This window comes from Capricornis sumatraensis, chromosome 16, assembly GCF_032405125.1.
Source record: "Capricornis sumatraensis isolate serow.1 chromosome 16, serow.2, whole genome shotgun sequence".
Taxonomy (NCBI): Eukaryota; Metazoa; Chordata; class Mammalia; order Artiodactyla; family Bovidae; genus Capricornis; species Capricornis sumatraensis.
Genome location: NC_091084.1, coordinates 38,284,752 through 38,302,590, shown reverse-complemented (window position 1 = coordinate 38,302,590; position 17,839 = coordinate 38,284,752). Strand labels below are relative to the sequence as shown.

At 35.3% G+C, this 17,839-nt stretch overlaps 1 protein-coding gene across 4 annotated transcripts in view; it reads right to left on the bottom strand.

The window, feature by feature from the left end:
- SOX6 (SRY-box transcription factor 6) overlaps positions 1 to 17,839 on the bottom strand; it is a 408,021-nt gene that overhangs the window by 123,336 nt on the left and 266,846 nt on the right. For 2 of the 4 annotated variants that reach the window (XM_068988346.1, XM_068988348.1), the window contains exons 6-8: positions 14,605 to 14,725; positions 2,362 to 2,441; positions 757 to 879 (exon numbers count right to left, since the gene is read on the bottom strand). In XM_068988346.1, the coding sequence (XP_068844447.1) occupies positions 757 to 879; positions 2,362 to 2,441; positions 14,605 to 14,725 (324 nt within the window). The remainder of the gene's footprint in view (positions 1 to 756; positions 880 to 2,361; positions 2,442 to 14,604; positions 14,726 to 17,839) is intronic. The other 2 variants (XM_068988347.1, XM_068988349.1) reach the window with 1 other exon arrangement.

Below are 17,839 nucleotides of genomic sequence, written 5' to 3'. Positions count from 1 at the left end.
TGATATAATAGAGGAATTAAGCACGATATTGGAGAGAGGAGGACTGGGTCCCTATAGTAGAAAGGGGTTTGCTTTTTAAAAGAGCTATATGAGGCATCTTCTCCCATGCAGTAAGAACATCCCACAAAAACAACAAAGAGCTTTATTGGAAGTTCAATATGAAAGAGCTACTATATAAGTTTACGGGGCAAAAAACAACCAGTCAGGCCCAGGCACCCAACCTCAAATTCAGTCAGAGAAAACTAAATTAGAAAACCTGAAATAGATAGAATTAGAAATCCTGGATAATAACTGACTCCAAGAAAATTTTGTAGCCTTGGTTAAATAACTTGACTTCTCTGAACCTCTGTTGTTTTGTCTATAAAAACAGAATGATATTTTATCAACTCTACAGGGTTGATACACGGTGAACTGAAGTTCTTATTTTTTTCTTAATGTTTAAGTGTTTTTTTTTTTTAAACTACTATGCAGCACTATACATAAAGAAAAAAGGGTAAGGGAAATAAAGATGGTTTTGAAAGTATGTAAAGAATTTGCCTAAATATATAACAATAAACAATCTACTTCAGAGGCACTGGTTTGGGGTTTGACTTTTTCTCTGAAAGAAAAGGAGTGAAAATGAGCCTCCTTAGGAATGAGAAAAGGCGAAACATGATATTTTAGTGTTTGAGTGTTTGGCACTTGTCAAAAAAGCCTAGAATATGACTGAACAATCCAGTCCCCCACCCAATGAAGCACCGATGTAAGCATTCATACCTCAATCTGTTTGTGGTTGTAAGAGTGGCCACCACCATGTTCAAAGGTGTCCAAACTCCTGCCCAAACGGTCACTTAGGCCCTTTAGCCTTGGGTTAATTTGTGGGTGGGAGACATGACCTTTCTGTTTAGTAGCATATTCAGAAAAAAAAAAAAAAAGACAAAACATACTGTCAGAACTCATGAAACAGAACACATATTTCTAAATCCAGGGTACTGACCACACCAAAGAACAGAAAGTAGGGTTTAGGACCCAGATACTGTCTTTCACAGAAACTTGATTATAGGATCAAACAGTGGTACTGGTTTCTTATTTTCGCCTCTAACTCAAGAAGACACTCAATGGCACAGCTATGGAAAAAGGAGAAATAGATTAGACTGACTGTGAGTTAGGTTTCTTTTTATATTTTTTCCAGCTGCAATAAGTTCCCTGTTAGTAGTGGAGAAGGTGAGGGCTTAGAAGAGATAGGGCTGCTGCTTTCATGAGGCAAAATCTCTAGCCCTGCTAGGCATCCATAATGGATCCATAATGCTAGGCATCTTCAAGACTTGCTGAATGAGGCTTATGACAAGAACTGCTTAAAGTACTGTAAAAATTCTTTATTTGTAGACTCAACTGAGAATGTTCAAAATTATCTTTTTCACATAAAAATCTGTACGTTTTTTACATTCAAGTCATATAAGGAATAGCAAAGAAGAAATAAAAATGCCCAGTTAGTTGCTATTCCCCAGATTATTTAAGAAAATTGAAAAATCATCACAGTACATTATAAGAGTAAAAACCTATCTTTGTTCAATGCATTGAAATTCAAATTATCATCCTATATTTTCTAAATGCTCATATACTGCTTGCCTAACCATTAATTTTAATGATACTTTCTTTCTGTTTTTGTTAAAATATACACTCATATTTAATATCAATTTCCCATAAGACAGCATTGCAAAAAGGGTGCAAAGATCACTTAGTCCTCCGCTTCCCATTTTACTATGAAGAAGATAAGGTGCAAGGGATTTTTTAAAATTAGCTTCCAAAGTGCTTTCTCTCCAATTTTACCTTTATAAAGAACACCAATCTAGAATCTGATCAGACACCATGCCCAGTCTTTTGACCTGGTATGAGGATGAGGCTGATGATACACATATTCAGGGACAATGTCTTTGCATTTTACCAAATAGTTCAAGGAATTTGGTAATAACAACTCCCTTTTCTATGAGTTGCAAGAAGGAAAATATCCAGTGTTGTTGTCTGTTTTGATACTTGGATGTAAAAGCTAATTTGGACGTGAATGGAGACATGGATGAAGAAGTTATAAGGACAAAGCTAACGTACCCAATATCAACTAGCCATAAACAATTGTAAAACCATTAACTTACCTGATAGAGAATATATAGTACTAAGTCATGACATCATTTTTTCCTTTAAAAATATTGACACTGACAGTTTTTTCTTCTATTTGCAGTATGGTAAGTACATAAGGTGTTAATCCTTCCAGGCTATGCTTAAAAAATTATTTAACATTCAGGTCATTATTTAGCATACAGCTGGTTAGCAGTTTTCCACTAAAGTACTGGCTCATATCCCACATTTTTTTCTTCTGGCACTTACCTGGAGCTGTAAAGGGCTGAGTCCAGAAGCAGCAGCAGCTGCCATTGTTGATGGAATGAACTGTACGGGGTAGTTATCACCTGTCAGAAAGAACAATGCATACAGGTTTAGACAATGCACTGGGAATCACAGCAGACAAGTACAAACATGGTCCTTGGATTGCCTGAGCTTTACAACATTGCTCTAAGCCCAAACATCTGCAGAAACAAAAGGCTTAGTTGGGCACAGACTTGCAGGGATGCCTTGGAACTTTTTGTTAACAGATAGCTGGTAGGCAAACTGGCAAAACATGAATGTGATGTTAAAAAAATTAAATGAGCAATTCAAGCATGTTCACTCCATTACAAATCTTGTAATACATCATTTTTTTAAGAGTAAAAAAATATCTTAAAGCCAGGCTGACATTCAGTTCACCGAGAAAGCATTAAGGTTTTTATATTAAAACAACAAAACGTTTTGGCTTGGTAGACAGGGCAGAGTATCACAGTCCAAAAAAGATTAAGAGTTATTGACTGTCCATAACCCTAACCTTTATTTTATTTAAAAAAAAAAAAGTAGAGAAAAAAATTTAAATGCAACCTCTTTAATTTGAGAGGGGTAAGAGAGAAGCTAATCTTTGCCAACATTCTATGAAATGCCTGGTATCCCAAAAAGATAGGAGACTGTTTTCTGCACTAACTTTCGGTGGAAACTACTACAGAATCATGACACACACTAGGCACTTATCACATATTCTTTGATGATGATTTGATTAAATAACCACACGATTTACATGTGACATCTATATTAAAAGTCTGGTCGAGATTGAGCATGGTTCAGCAGAGATCAGTGCAACATCTTATTAATGTGTTTCTGGCTCCAGACCACTCCTAAACAGCGGGGCTAAAGTACCTTCTATGACCTAAGAGCACAGGCTGTGTGAAGCAAGCAACCTGAAGAACCAATAGAAAGTAATGAGGAATGTATTGTGATAGTGCTAACTGAAATCAAAATTAATACATATGGATAAATTACATACTATCAGTGATTTAATGGAGTATCACTTTGGCTTCAGCTACTTATTTTTAAGGCAGTGCTATGTACTATCTGCAGGCTATATTTTAATAGGCTATTCCTCCACACATTTTGGACATTTCTAATAATCATGCTGTTTTGCAAGAACTTTTCCACACTAAAAGCTGAATGTAATAATGAAAAGTGTAGAAAGAATCACCGTAATAAAGGTAGTCAACTAGAAAGCAATGAAATCTCTTTTTCTGCATGGACACTAATACCCGGAGCCTTCCTGGTGCCCCTGGTTCCTTGGAACTCATCCTGTTTGCTACATGAAGTGCTACTCAGCTGACCCAATGTAAATGTTAAGTTGCTTTCACTTTTAACAAATTGTTAGCTTCTAATCTACACAGTCTCTTTGCATCATATCCATAATACCTCATCAGACCATTGAGCACAGTGTGTGCTTGTACACAGTCCAGTAACAATTGGCTTCTGATTGCATATGGAGCACTGCTACAATGCATTCACTAACACTATATTGTGCTGGTCTCCTATGGAGTAATGTTCAAAATATCTGATCTTGTTTTTCCCCTTCCATGAGGTTGATTTTGGTTTGCAGGGCTACATGAGCTTTTTAAAAAAGATAACTAGGCCAAATTATTTTTTACAGTAAATGACTGTCGCTTTACACTTAAATAATTCTACCGATCCTCTCAATATTTAAACTAAATTATCTGAAGAAAGAATATCCTAATCTAAGTCAAATAGTATTTCCTTGGTTGATATCTTATCAGGTTAAAAAAATCACAAAATGATGCTGAACTAATGATGCTTCAAAAATAGGGGAAAAAAATCACCATTCCAACTATCAACATGAGTTGCCTCTCAGAACATTTTAGAGCTGTTCTTTCTTTAAATATCATGCATTATTCATACTAACTCTAAACCATAACCCCCTCCCTGTAAGTTTAATACCAGTTGCTTTATTTGTACTAAAACATTTTTCATGTCAAACATATTTTAAAAAAATCAAACTCTGAAAGAATTCCCTGGGGCACTCCTTTTTTCACAGCTGTCATGCTTCTATGCTATGAAATAGCTGATTTTTTTTAAATATAGTTTTTGGCTTGCCAGTTAATTTATTACTATCTCTACCACACCCTGTAGTACTCTCCAGCTCACCTGCTGGCTACAAACAGCTTTCTTTCCACTGCTGACAAGCAAATTTTAAAATGTTTTCAACCTTTCTGCTGGTTTGAATCTGTATATCTGAATATAATCTTTGGAAAGCTATTTCTCCAGAACATATCATTGTATCAGTACTAAAAGTAAAAATGAATACATTAAAGCAGCAGAGAATATTACAGGGACTGATAAGAAGAGGGAAAAAAAGGAAAAGGGAGAGGACAAGGGTGAAGAAGAGGTGGGGGCGGTTGAAAGCAGAAGAGAAGATTTAAGAGGTAGAGAGATTTAACTCTTTTAAAAAGTTGTATGCTTCCTCTCCCTGCCCCCTCACCTTGAACTGTGTGTATGAGTCCATCAAGAAAAAGTTCTTAGCGGCTGACTTGGCAAGAAATCAGTCAACATGTTGTAGCAATTTTTTTCAAATTTGTCTCTGGATTTGAAATGCTTGCGTGAGGACCCATTCTCTTTAAATTTGTACAAAAGAAGAGGAAGCCTGTTGAAACAGGTTGGTTTTAGGCACTGCTGTAATCTGGCCCTTGCTACCTCTAGTATAAGAAGACAACTTCTAAATGCTAATTTGGGAAATAATGTCCATTACATAAATCCGTCTCTCCAGGCTTCCAGGTTTTACAACCAATTATTTTTATCTGAAGATTACAGAACAAATATGAAACAGGATTTAAAACCTATGGAAAATTAGACTGACATTAGTTTCGCTTGCCACAAGTCTAGAATCACAAGTCTAGAATCAAAGTGGCTCCATAGCAAGAGCCCCTGAATGAGAGAAAGTATGTTTTTTAATTTTCAAGGAAAGTGAAATGAAGCCAAAACTTAATAAGATGTAAACACTGGAGAAGGAGGCACTTGTATCATGAATGTAGGACCCATTAGACACAGGCTACCTCCTACAAGAATACTAGTTTATGTGATTCAAATATAAACTTTATTTTTATTAAAAAGCAAAAACTCCCATGGATAAAAATCTGTCCATTTTCTTTGATTCTTTAGGAAGACAAGGGACTGGGATGGTTACAGTCTTCTAAGATGCTAACTTCAGATATTAACTTATTTAAAGAGTTTGGGAGGAGCAGAGAAGAAAGATAAATTAAACTAGGAGACAGGACTCAAAGATTCTTTGGTTACTGGCTTAAAGTCTAATGCTTCATTTTCCATCCTCCAAAAAAAAAAGGAAAAAGTACTACACATCCCTACTCTCACAGATTTTTTGGTATGATGGTATCACAGGATGATGGTAAGTTATTTGAGTTGCCAAATAACTCATAGATAGACCCCATTTCTTTAAGTTATCATCATTTTTGCTACAACATGTAAATATTTCCATCACAATCACCAATATAGACTTGACACGCCACACACTGCATCTTGCTTGGATGAATGTATTCAGAATAGCAAAATATTATAACTCCTCTGTATTCTGAGGGAATGCAATAATCAATCTGAATTTATCTTTGTGAGACATCACACCACATTGCAGCAAAAGTTAGCAGGCAATGAATGACATATTTAGAATCCTAAAAATAAAACAAAACCTTTAATTTGTTCTGAGAACAATTGGACAAAAAAAAAAATTGGCATAGATTACAGTATATATTGCTGAGATCATGATGCTCTTATTTCTCCTGCTAAATTTCTCCTTTATTCATCAAAGAATAGACCAATGATGAGGAGAGTCTTGATCTCAAGACTTTTTCTAAGAGCATCTGCATTCTTTTTCATACCTTTAAAGGAGCTAAAAATCAAGGATCATCTTAATTTCTTCACTTATTTCATAAATGCATCCAGGCTCTTAGATAATCATATGAAAACCATGGAATTTGTCACAATAGCAATTAAATAAGTAAGTATGGATGAAATAACATAAATGCATCCACATTATAAGAAATTAACTTAAAATAACAACTTAAAGTTTATGACTTAATGAGAGCTCACCAATGATATAGCCTCCATATATGAAGAAGGGCACATTTAAAATAATCTCAATCTCCATAAAACTAGGTTATTTTATACAGGTGAATATATATATTTTCTTCTTGGACCTAAATACTCATTTAAAAGAGAGTACTAATCTGAAGAACCTCAGAAATGCGTTGATTCCAAGGGTGAAAGTGAAAGTGGCTCAGTTGTGTCTGGCTCTTTGTGACATTCTCCAGGCCAGAATATTGAAGTGGGTAGTCTTTCCCTTCTCCAGGGGATCTTCCCAACCCAGGGACTGAACCTAGGTCACCCACATTGCAGGTGGATTCTTTACCAGCTGAGCCACCAGGGAAGCCCAAGAATACTGGAGTGGGTAGCCTATCCCTTCTCCAGGGAATCTTCCCAACCCAGGAATCCAACTGGGGTCTCCTGCACTGCAGGTGGATTCTCTACCAGCTGAGCTTGATTTCAAGTAGATGAATTTAATTAATGAAGTATTCCAGCAGTAGTGGTTACATGCCTCCACTTTAAATATTCAAGAAAAGATAGAAATGGCAAGCTTCACAAGATATCATTTTGATAACCCCATACATATAAATCACATCTTTTACACATACATACACAAAAGTTAGACTTTTTTTATATTCTTTATGCTTAGATCATGCCTGCAAGAGTATAAAATTCAGAACTTCAGTCCAAAATCTATCTATACTAATTTCTGGAGTGAAGGTGTAGAAAGTTAATTATCTTCTTTGACTTTTAGTTTCTTTTTTAAACAAAATGTAGATAATGTCACTTATGGTTTAGAGTTGTTATAAAAATTTAATGAGAATATATATATTTATATATATATGCATACATATATTAATATATATAGATACAGATATCAGAAAATAAATGGTGGCCAATAAATGCTAACTGAAGCAAAGGAATTAAAAAGAAGTATTAAGTAGCAACTATACACCAACAAATTAGACAATCTGGAAGAAATGAAAAATTCCTTTAAACACATTAATTACCTAAACTGACTTAGGGAGAAATGGATAATATAAACAAACCTGTAACAAATAAAGAGATTAAATCAGCAATCAAAAACCTAAAACAGAAAATTCTTGGACCAGTTAGATGGCCTTACCAATCTACTGAACATTTAAGAAAAATTAACATTAATCCTTATAAAATCTTCAAAAAATTGAAGAGGAAACATATCCTAACTGAGGCAATGAGGCCAATATAACTTTGATAACAAGATAAAGACAGATAAAGACATCACAAAACACAAAAAATATAGATTAATATCTTGCATGAATATTAAAATACTCAAAAAATATTAGCATATTAAATCCAAAAGCATATCAAGAGGATTATTCACCATGACAAAGTAGGATTTATCCCAGGAATGCAAGGGTGGTTCAACATGAAAAAAATCAATGCAATACATAACATTAATAGAACAATGGGGAAAAAATCCACATGATCATCTCAATTGAGGCAGAAAAGGCATTTGCCAAAATCCAACATTTCATGATAAAAATTCTCAGAAAACTAGGAATAGAGAGAAAGTTCATCAGCATGATAAAGGGTATTTCTGAAAAACCCACAGCTAACATCACAGTGGAAAAAATTGAAGTTTTTTGACTAAGATTGGGGACAATTATACCCACTTTCACTGCTGCTATACAACACTGTGCTAGAAATTCTAGCTAGTACTTTTAGACAAAAAAAGAAAAAAGAAAGGCATCCAAATTGATAAAAATAGGTAAAACCATGTCTATTTGCATATGAAGTGGCCCTATATATAGAAAATCCCAAATAATTCATGACTAGGGCCAATAAATAAATTCAGCAGCAGTTTCAGGGTATAAGATTAATACACAAAAACCAAATGTGTTTCTATATTCCTGCAATGAACAATCCAAAAGGAAATTAAGAAGCAATTCTATTTACAATAGTATCTAAAAGAATCAAACACTTAGCAATAAATTTAACAAATAAGGCAAAGATTTGTACACTGGGAAACTATAAAACATTTTTGAAATAAATTTTTAAAGCTCTAAATAAACAGAAAGGCATTCAGGTTCATAGACAGGAAGACTTAACATTGTTAAGATCAACAAAGCAATCTACAGATTCAGTGAAATTTTTATCAAAATTCAACAATCCAGAAATGGAAAAGTCAATCCTCAAATTTATCTGGAACTGCATGGAGCCCCAACAGCTAAAACAAATCTTGAGAAAGAAAAGTAGAGTTGGAAGGCTCATATTTTCTGACTTCAAAATTTACTTCAAAGCTAGAGTAATTAAAAGAGTATAATACTTACATAAAAACAAGTATATAGACTCATGAAGCAGAATAGATAGCCCAGACATAATTTACATATACAGTTTATTGACTTTTTTTAAAATCAGGGCACCAAGACCATTTACTGGGGAAAAGACATATTTTCAACAAATGGTGCTGGAAAAACTGATATCCACATGCAAAAATGTGAAGTTGGATCCTTAACTTACACCATATACAAAAATTAATGGAATGGATCAAAGACCTAAACTTAAGTACTAAAACTATAAAACTCTTAGAGGAAAACACAGGAGTAAATCTTTGGATTTGGCAGTAATTTCATGGATATGACAGCAATAGTACAGACAACAAAAGAAAAATAGAAAAATCAGACTTCATCAGAATTAAACTTTTGTGTATCAAAAGATACTATCAAGTAAATGAAAAGACAACCCACAAAATGAGAAAAAAAACTTGCAAATCATAAGTTTGACAAAGGATTAATATCTAGAATATATAAGAAATCCCAAAACTCAGTAAGGGTAAACAAACAACTAAATTTAAAACTAGGCAACGTACTTAAACAGATATATTTCCAAGAAGCTATACAAATTTCCAGTAAGCACATGAAAGATGCTCAAAATCACTAATCATTAGGGAAATGAAAACCAAGAGCACAATGAGATACCACTTCACATCTATTAGGATGTCTATATTTTTTTTCAAAAATAGGAAAGTAACAAGTATTGGTGAGGATATAAAGAAACTGGAACACTGTTGCATTGCTGGTTGGAAATGTGAAAGGTACAACCCCTATGGAAAACAGTTTGATGGTATCTCAAAAGATTAAACATGGAACTACCCATATTATTCAACAATCCCGTTCCTACGTATATATCCAAAAGAACTGAAAACAGGGACACAAACAAGTATTTGCATATCAATGCTCACAGAAGCATTATTGACAATAGCCAGAATGTGGGGAAAGAATGGACTTTTGATATATGCTACAATATGGAGGGACCTTGAAAACACTATGCTTAGTATTAAGCCAGACACAGAGGGACTAATATTGTATGATTCTATTCATATAAAGTATCTAGAACAAGCAAATTCACATACAGAAATAGCAGAACAGAAGCTTCCAGGGGTTTGGGGTAAGGGGATAAGGAGAGTTGCTGTTTACGGCCACAGTTTTTCTGTTGTTGACGATTAAAAATTTTGGAGTATAGATCATGATTATGGTTACTAAAAACTGCAGATGTATTAATACTATTGAGTTGTACATTGAAAAATGGTTAATATAAAAAGTATTATTTGATGTATATTTTCCAAAATTTTTTTTTCTTAAAGAAGCATTAGGTATATTAGAGTAAAATTGCTTTTGGCCATCAGACAGAGAGGCAGTATATCTAGGTCAAATGCTCAGTTCTTGAACCACATTTCTAGTGGATAAGAATGCAGTTTAATGTAGTTAAATTTACTCAGGTTTCATAGTCAGACTTTATTCCCAAACGTAGTTCTTTAGAATTTTTTCAAAAAGCTTTCATATACTTTAAGAAACTTAATCTTCACACCTACACTGAGCAGTGGACAAATCATGACATATTTTTTTTAGATGATAAAGAAGTGAGGCTCAGCAAGGCTAAGTGACATGTTCAAGTAAGAATTAAATAAATATGATCCATGTGGAACACTTAACACACTGTTTGGCACAAAGTAATTATTCAATAAACTTTAACTGTTATCATAATATTTAATATAACTAAGTAAGGAGTCATGAGCAGGCAGACATCCTGTTCCTTGGATCTCCTGGGAAACGTTAAGGGTGCTGCTTTAGCAGCATTCATTTTTAAAAATCCCAGCTACATGAAGTCCATGGTCGGCTGAACCATCCCGGGCACACAAGGAGTCTATCCAGTATCTTCATTTTACAGTCAATTCAATCGCTCTGATATACACATTGGCAGCTACAAAAGCTTTTTGTTGTTGTTCGTTTTCACAAACACAGGTGCTCAACTATATTTATCTTACCCTGGACTGCTCTATCTCTCAGTCTTTGTTTTATCATGATGTGATAAAGTAAAGCGACCAATATTCTGTGGTGTATGTTCTAGGCCCTGATAAGTTACTTTCTAGAAAGATGTCTCTAATTAGAGAATCAGTTTTAAAAGGGGGGAAGTTAACTAAGGATTAAAACTCAATAGGGGAAATTCTTCACAAGTTATTTTGATACATGTTCCCCTGAAACTGGTACAATCTCTGTAGTCAGTCTGCCCCCTCAGCAACCTACCGAGGTGGGAGAGCTTGGCTGGTGTTCACAAGGGGACCCTGAAATGCCCAGAACAATGGGTCAAATTATCAGAAGGGGAGAAAGCTGATAGCTCGAAATATATTTGTTTAGAATGTACTACATGGATTCAGAAACAGTCAGCTTTAACAGTGAACATAACCCCAAGGTGGTCTTTGCTTTCTGGAAATGATGAGTATTCAATCAGTCGGAGGCAAAAACAATACAGAATTTGAATCTAGAGAAAACAGTATAGATAATCTTATTTGCAAAGCCAAAGCAGAGACACAGATGTAGAGAACAAATACAGGGGTATCAAGAGGGCAGTGGAAGTGGGAGCAATTGGGAGACTGAGATTGACTCATATACACTATTGATATTACATATAAAATAGATAACTATTGAGAACATATTGTATAGCATAGGGAACTCTACTTAATGCACTTTGGTGACCTGAATGGGAAGGAAATCAAAAAGGGAGAGGATATACGTACACTTATGGGTGATTCATTTTGCTGTACAGTAGAAATTAAGACAACATTGAAAAGAATCATACTCCAATAAAAATTAATTTTAAAAAACAGTATGGAATTGATGCTTTTGAACTGTGGTGTTGGAGGAGACTCTTGAGAGTCCCTTGGACAGCAAGGAGATCCAACCAGTCCATTCTGAAGGAGATCAACCCTGGGATTTCTTTGGAAGGAATGATGCTAAAGCTGAAACTCCAGTACTTTGGCCACCTCATGTGAAGAGTTGACTCATGATGCTGGGAGGGATTGGGGGCAGGAGGAGAAGGGGACGACAGAGGATGAAATGGCTGGAAGGCATCACTGACTCGATGGACATGAGTCTGAGTGAACTCCAGGAGTTGGTGATGGACAGGGAGGCCTGGCGTGCTGCGATTCATGGGGTTGCAAAGAGTCGGACACGACTGAGCGACTGAACTGAACTGAACTGAACTGATGGAATTATTTCAGTTTATGGGAAGATGAAAAAAGAGCAAAAAGAGAGACAATGTAGCACTTACTCTTCTTGCTGTTTAGGGGATCAAACTATACAGTTAACCACTACTTCAAGACTTTTACATGTGATGCTACTCCTCTACTTGTCTTGCTGTCACACAAGTGAAATTACTATGGTTCAGTTTGGGGCAAAAATGTTTTCCTTGTCCAGGGTCCAGTCAAACAGTATTCTCCTCTCCCAATTCATGTGAATGACAAGAACACTGCATACACCAAGTCTCCTAAATATGGTCTGTACCAATAGCATCTGAACATATAGATTTAATTCTTTCAAAGTATAATTTTTATAAACAGTAAAACCTGCATTAACCAAAGTATTTAATAATTTAGCATATGCACATTGCGCTCATGCTCAGTCATGTCCGACTCTTTGCAACCCTATGGACTGTAGCCTTCCTGGCTCCTCTGCCCATAGGATTCTCCAGGCAAGAACACTGGAGTGGGTTGCCATCCTCCAGAGGATCTTCCTGACCCAGGTATTGAACCCACATCTCCTGCATTGCAGGCAGATTCTTTACTCTCTGAGCCACCTGGGAAGCTACCTGGGAATTTAGAGTTCTGGTTAACTCAACTCTCTGACATAACTTAGGGGTCACCAGATAACACCTTTTTTACCAGTCTTGCTTGCGATGAAAAATCATCCTACATGTCCAAATCCATGGTCCTGGCCTAACTAGCAGGTTTTAGCCAACGTAATCAAATCCAGCTTTGCTACCCCAAGGCACTGCTCTATGCTGCACAGATGCTGCACAGTATTGCCCCAGTCTCTAGATTCTTACTTATCTACTGCAATCTCGTTGATACTGCGTGAGAAGATTCTTTATAACATGGTCCAAATTCATTGACTATATAAAAGTAGCTTCCCCCATAAAAAACAATATTATTGTCTTAACAAAATTACATAATATGCTAATTATGTTGGTATCTATGTCTAGTAGAAATTAATGCTCATAACCTGATTTTGAAATGTGGAAAATTTTAAATTTAAAAACATGAAAATTAGAGTTTCCATGTATAGTTCATCTAAAAGGTTTCTAAGACTTGTGTAGGGATGACAACCCAGATTCAGAATAAACAAGTAAACTTAGTGTACACCAACACTCCGAAGGAAGTAAAAATGAAGAGAGTTCAAAACTATTTATAGAGATCAGAGAAGAACTGAACCACTGCACTGACAGAAAGATATTCTCTGGCAAAATATAATTCTGTCCTTAATACAGACACTAATTTCACAGAATATAACTTGCTCTAAAAATTCTGCTCTAGCAAAATCAACTTTTAACAATTTGAATAACACAATTTTCTTTTACCCAGGTATCCTTTTACTCAGGTTTGTATCTGAGGAATTTTTAAGTCAGTCATTAAATTAGCCAATCCCTCAAAATCTCTATTTTTTTTTAATCATTTGGGTTTTGACACAGACATCTTATCTTTCTTCACTGGAAAGGGGTTCTCTATCAAATGCATAAGAGTAACTGATAGCAAAAAATAGATGTTAAAACCCACTAGGTTTGGTCTTATGCTATTCAGTAAGTTTCCTCACAGAGAATTTTGTAAAGTGACTTATATTTTATTGTTGCTTTAAGCATATTAAAATAGCTTTATAAATCCATACACACACAAAAAAATCTGCTGCACTCAGATTTGTTGCACTCAGATTGGGAGGTTAATATAATCAGGTTAATACGTTAAAAAGAACTTGACACAGAAATTATTAATGAGTAGAACAAGGTCACTACTTCTGAGGTGAGGTCACTTACAAAGAATGCACAAATGAAATTAGGGTTGACTTTTATTTACTTGACTATCTTCTTACATTGGATTCCTTTGGCAACATATCTTTAAACATTTAAAGCCCTGTTTACAAGGATGCTCTGAAAGAAGCTTCAAACCATTATGCCCCTAATTGAATTCCCCAGGAGTCCAGTAAACCCAGGGGAATAAAGAAAATCATAACATTTGCTAAATCATCTCAAAACATATTTCACTGCAAGGTTATGTGACCTCGTCTTTGAGGTTCAAAGATGAATGAGAAAATACTACTGAATGCTTCATTATTTAGACTGAAATCAAAAAAGAATTTTACCTATTAGTGGCAAGCTAATTAAATCAGTTCAGTTTGAACTTTTCTTCCAAGAGAAATCAGACAACAAACAATAATAGCATTTTATACTGTATGTGACCACTTTCCTAGAGTATAAAAGCTCTCAGGAAGAGAAATGTATCTTTAACCAAAGACAATTATTCACAGTAAAGATATGAGAGAGAGCTGACAAAATTTGTAGTCCCGAGGGAAAGTAGCATTTTATCTGTGAATACAGAACAAATTCAAGTGGAAGAAGAGAAAGTAAAGTTTCAAGCAATCAATTAGTTATTAACATGCCCCCTTCACAATTCTAATTTTACTTTAAAATACCTTTTATGATCTTTTCACTCATAGTTCCTTCATATGCTTCTGTGTTTGTTTTGACTACTAAGCAAAAACATACAGATCTTAGCATTCACAAAAGAATGTTAAATCCCTGTCTACTTACCTGGTTTGTATGTTATTCCAGGGGGGAAGAGGAATCCCTGTTGGGCAGCAGCAGCTGCTGCCAGGGTCCGCTGGTCATGTGGAAAAATTGGGATCATGAGCGGAGGCATGTGACCCTGAACCTGCTAAACAGAAGAGAGCCTATGATCAGACACAGAGCAAATGCACGCCAAGAAGTATTTGTTTTTCACTCCTGGTGGTGTGCTGGTCCCCGAACAGCCACCCATTTCTAACCTCATTCCAAATCTGCTCCCAGAGAAAATTCACACTAACTTTACCTAATCCCTTTCAGATTCCACTGGTATACCAACTATCTAACCTCCTTGTGAATTGGCCTCATCCCTGCTTACACTAAATTATAGTGAATGGTTTTCTTTCATCTTGACTATTTTCTTTTCCTTCTTTTTTGAAAAACAAAAAGCCAGAAGAAATGTTTTATTCCCTCACCGTACAGTGTTGAAAGGTTTTGCCCTTTCATCAGCTTTGCATTCTGTGCTTTATTTTGAAAACTGTTACTAGTATCCTTCGTCAGAAAGTAATGTCTAATTGTTATATATTCCAAAAGCTGTAGCTCCCCAGTTTAGATATCTTATTTCAAAGCCTTGCTGCATTATGTCAAACATATAGCCCTTCAGATTTAAGGCTACTACCTTGGCTCCCAATTAAACTAATATTCTTTGCCATACACACCTCGATGTAACATATAAATTGCTTGTCTGGCTAAGCAGTTTTACAGCTTTATGCACTACCATGTAGCTGAGTAATTATGGAGTTGTATTCAGAGAGCATTTCATAATAAATCCTACTATATCAAATTTCATTTGACCTCAATAAATGTATCAAAGAGCACAAAAATGCAAAACAGAAAATCTGCACTCTATATCAGTATTTGTATTCCATATAAAGAAAATAAGAACTATGACAGAATCATGTCTGTGAAAATTACATTTTAATTTCCCAGCTCCCTCCTTTACTCTATGCATGCTGTCCTGATTCCAGAATAGCATCACAGGAAGGTTTTGTACTGGCTTTCAAGGCATGATTTTATAAATTAAACTATAGGACTTTTGTTACTTAAAGATCAAAACTAGGATGTACTAACAGCAATGATCTTTAAGTTCAAACAGGATCTTTACTCTCCTTACTAGTATAAAAAAGCTGCATTATATCCTGTTTAAGATACAAACCTTGACTAGTAGTCTACCAACCCCAAACCCTTCCCCCGTTTAAATTCCTAAATATTCTCTTTAGGCAAAATTCCATATACTGGCTGATGACCCTGTTTAAATAGCATCAACTTGCCTTATCCTGTCCCTGTTCCCTTCACAGCCAGGGACAGATTGCAAAAATGCTCCTGTGCAGGTCTAAGAGGTTTCATTTACCAATAGTTTCTCTCTAGGGAAAGCCCTAAGATGTGGGTTAATAAAGGGCAAGAAAAAATAAACCCTTTACAGTACTTCTCTGAATTCATTTCTCAGGAAAATCAACTTATAATAAAAAGGTCTTTGTGCAATTACTACCTTGCCAGTGGGGCGTGAAAGAAACTAGCTTTGGGCAGCTTTTTCTTCCATTTTAGCTGAGGTAAGCCCAAGTTTTGTATGTTTGAGTACAAACATAGCCTGCTTAAACAGGAGCTGATCCCCTGGTGCCTAGGTCTTGCCTTTAGCCCTGAAGAAAAGCACTAGGTTTGCTGTTCAATTCCAGCTTGCAAACATGAGATGTCAAAGATGACAGCACTGTTCTATGTCAGAAAATAAGACATGATATTTTTGTGGGTGACTGTTGTTTAGTATAAGAGTATATCAAAGGAAATCACTTCATTTAGCTTTAGAAATGCTAAGACCATATACCCAGAACACAGCACAGATGCTTCACATTCTAAAGGAAGGAAACAAAAAGTGGGGAGTCTAGGTATCAAATAAATTTTTTCTTTCCTTCTTTCAATGAATATTTATTAAATCATTATTATGTGTTATGGATTTTGAGAAGAAGCTGAAAAAATGGGGGCTATTTTGATTGGGAGAGAGAAGATATACACTTATGCTGAAATATTTGAAAGAATTATGTATGGAAGAACTTGATTAAGTCTGAGTGATTACAAAGAACAGAACTAGGCTCAAAAGAAATATTTTAGAGAAGTTTAATGCAAAGAAGAATTTTCCAATAATGAGTTATTCAATAATCACTGTGATTAAAGAGGTTCTTTGCACCATTTTCCTATGTGTGTGTGCGCTCAGATGATTCAATGGACTGTAGCCCACCAGGCTCCTCTGTCCATGGGATTCTCCAGGCAAGAATACTGGAATGGGTTGCCATGCCCTCCTCCAGGGAAGTGGTCAAGTAACAGCTGTATACTCATATGTCACAGATAATTTAAAGAACAGACATAACTTAAACTCTAATTAGGTAATGACCTATGGTGCATTTTCAACTTTATAATTCTACGTTTGTTTAAAAGTCAACATTGGGAAGATAATGTAATATAGTCATTCCTCCATTCATTCAACACATTTATTCAGAATCTACTATGTCTACAAAGGCTTTATTGTCAAATGAATCTAAAGCTTAAATCTATAGTGTCATTTCCTTGGCAGTGTGATCTTGAACAGTTACTCAGCCTTCCTGAGTCTATTTTTTCATGTAAAAACCAAAGCTAATGTGTACTAACTTAGCTGGTAGTTAGCAGTGTGGTTGTTGTGAGGATTAAATAAACTAGAAAAGTAATGCTTGTGGCACGGTGACTAGCCTTTAATAGGCACTCAGTAAATATTAGATTCTTAGTTTTTCTTATCCAATTTGCTATTCAGTACTAGAAATTTATCAGACTACTAAAGAACTAATACAAGAAACAGTGGATCTTAACCCATAACTCTACTTCAAATAGAAAACAAGAGTCAAATAAATAATTCAGTTTGGCAGGAAGAGGCTTGTTTGTTTTTAGCAGACCCATGTCTCACTGAGCATTATCTTATTCTAAATATCCAGAACACGAAGGAAAAAAAAAAAAGGTGGGATTAAAAGGCTCATTTGAAGATGTAAATTGGGATCCTTAGTGTTATTCATTAAACAGCATCTGAAAAATAATTTCATTTTTACATTGGAGCCCAAGCTCTTCAGATCTTAAACATAAGGGCATCAATGGCAATCAGGTATCAGACTTTAATTATTAAATCTTGATGTCTGAAGATATTTCCTTTGTAGCTAGCTATATAACTGAGAGACTAAAGTTAACTAAT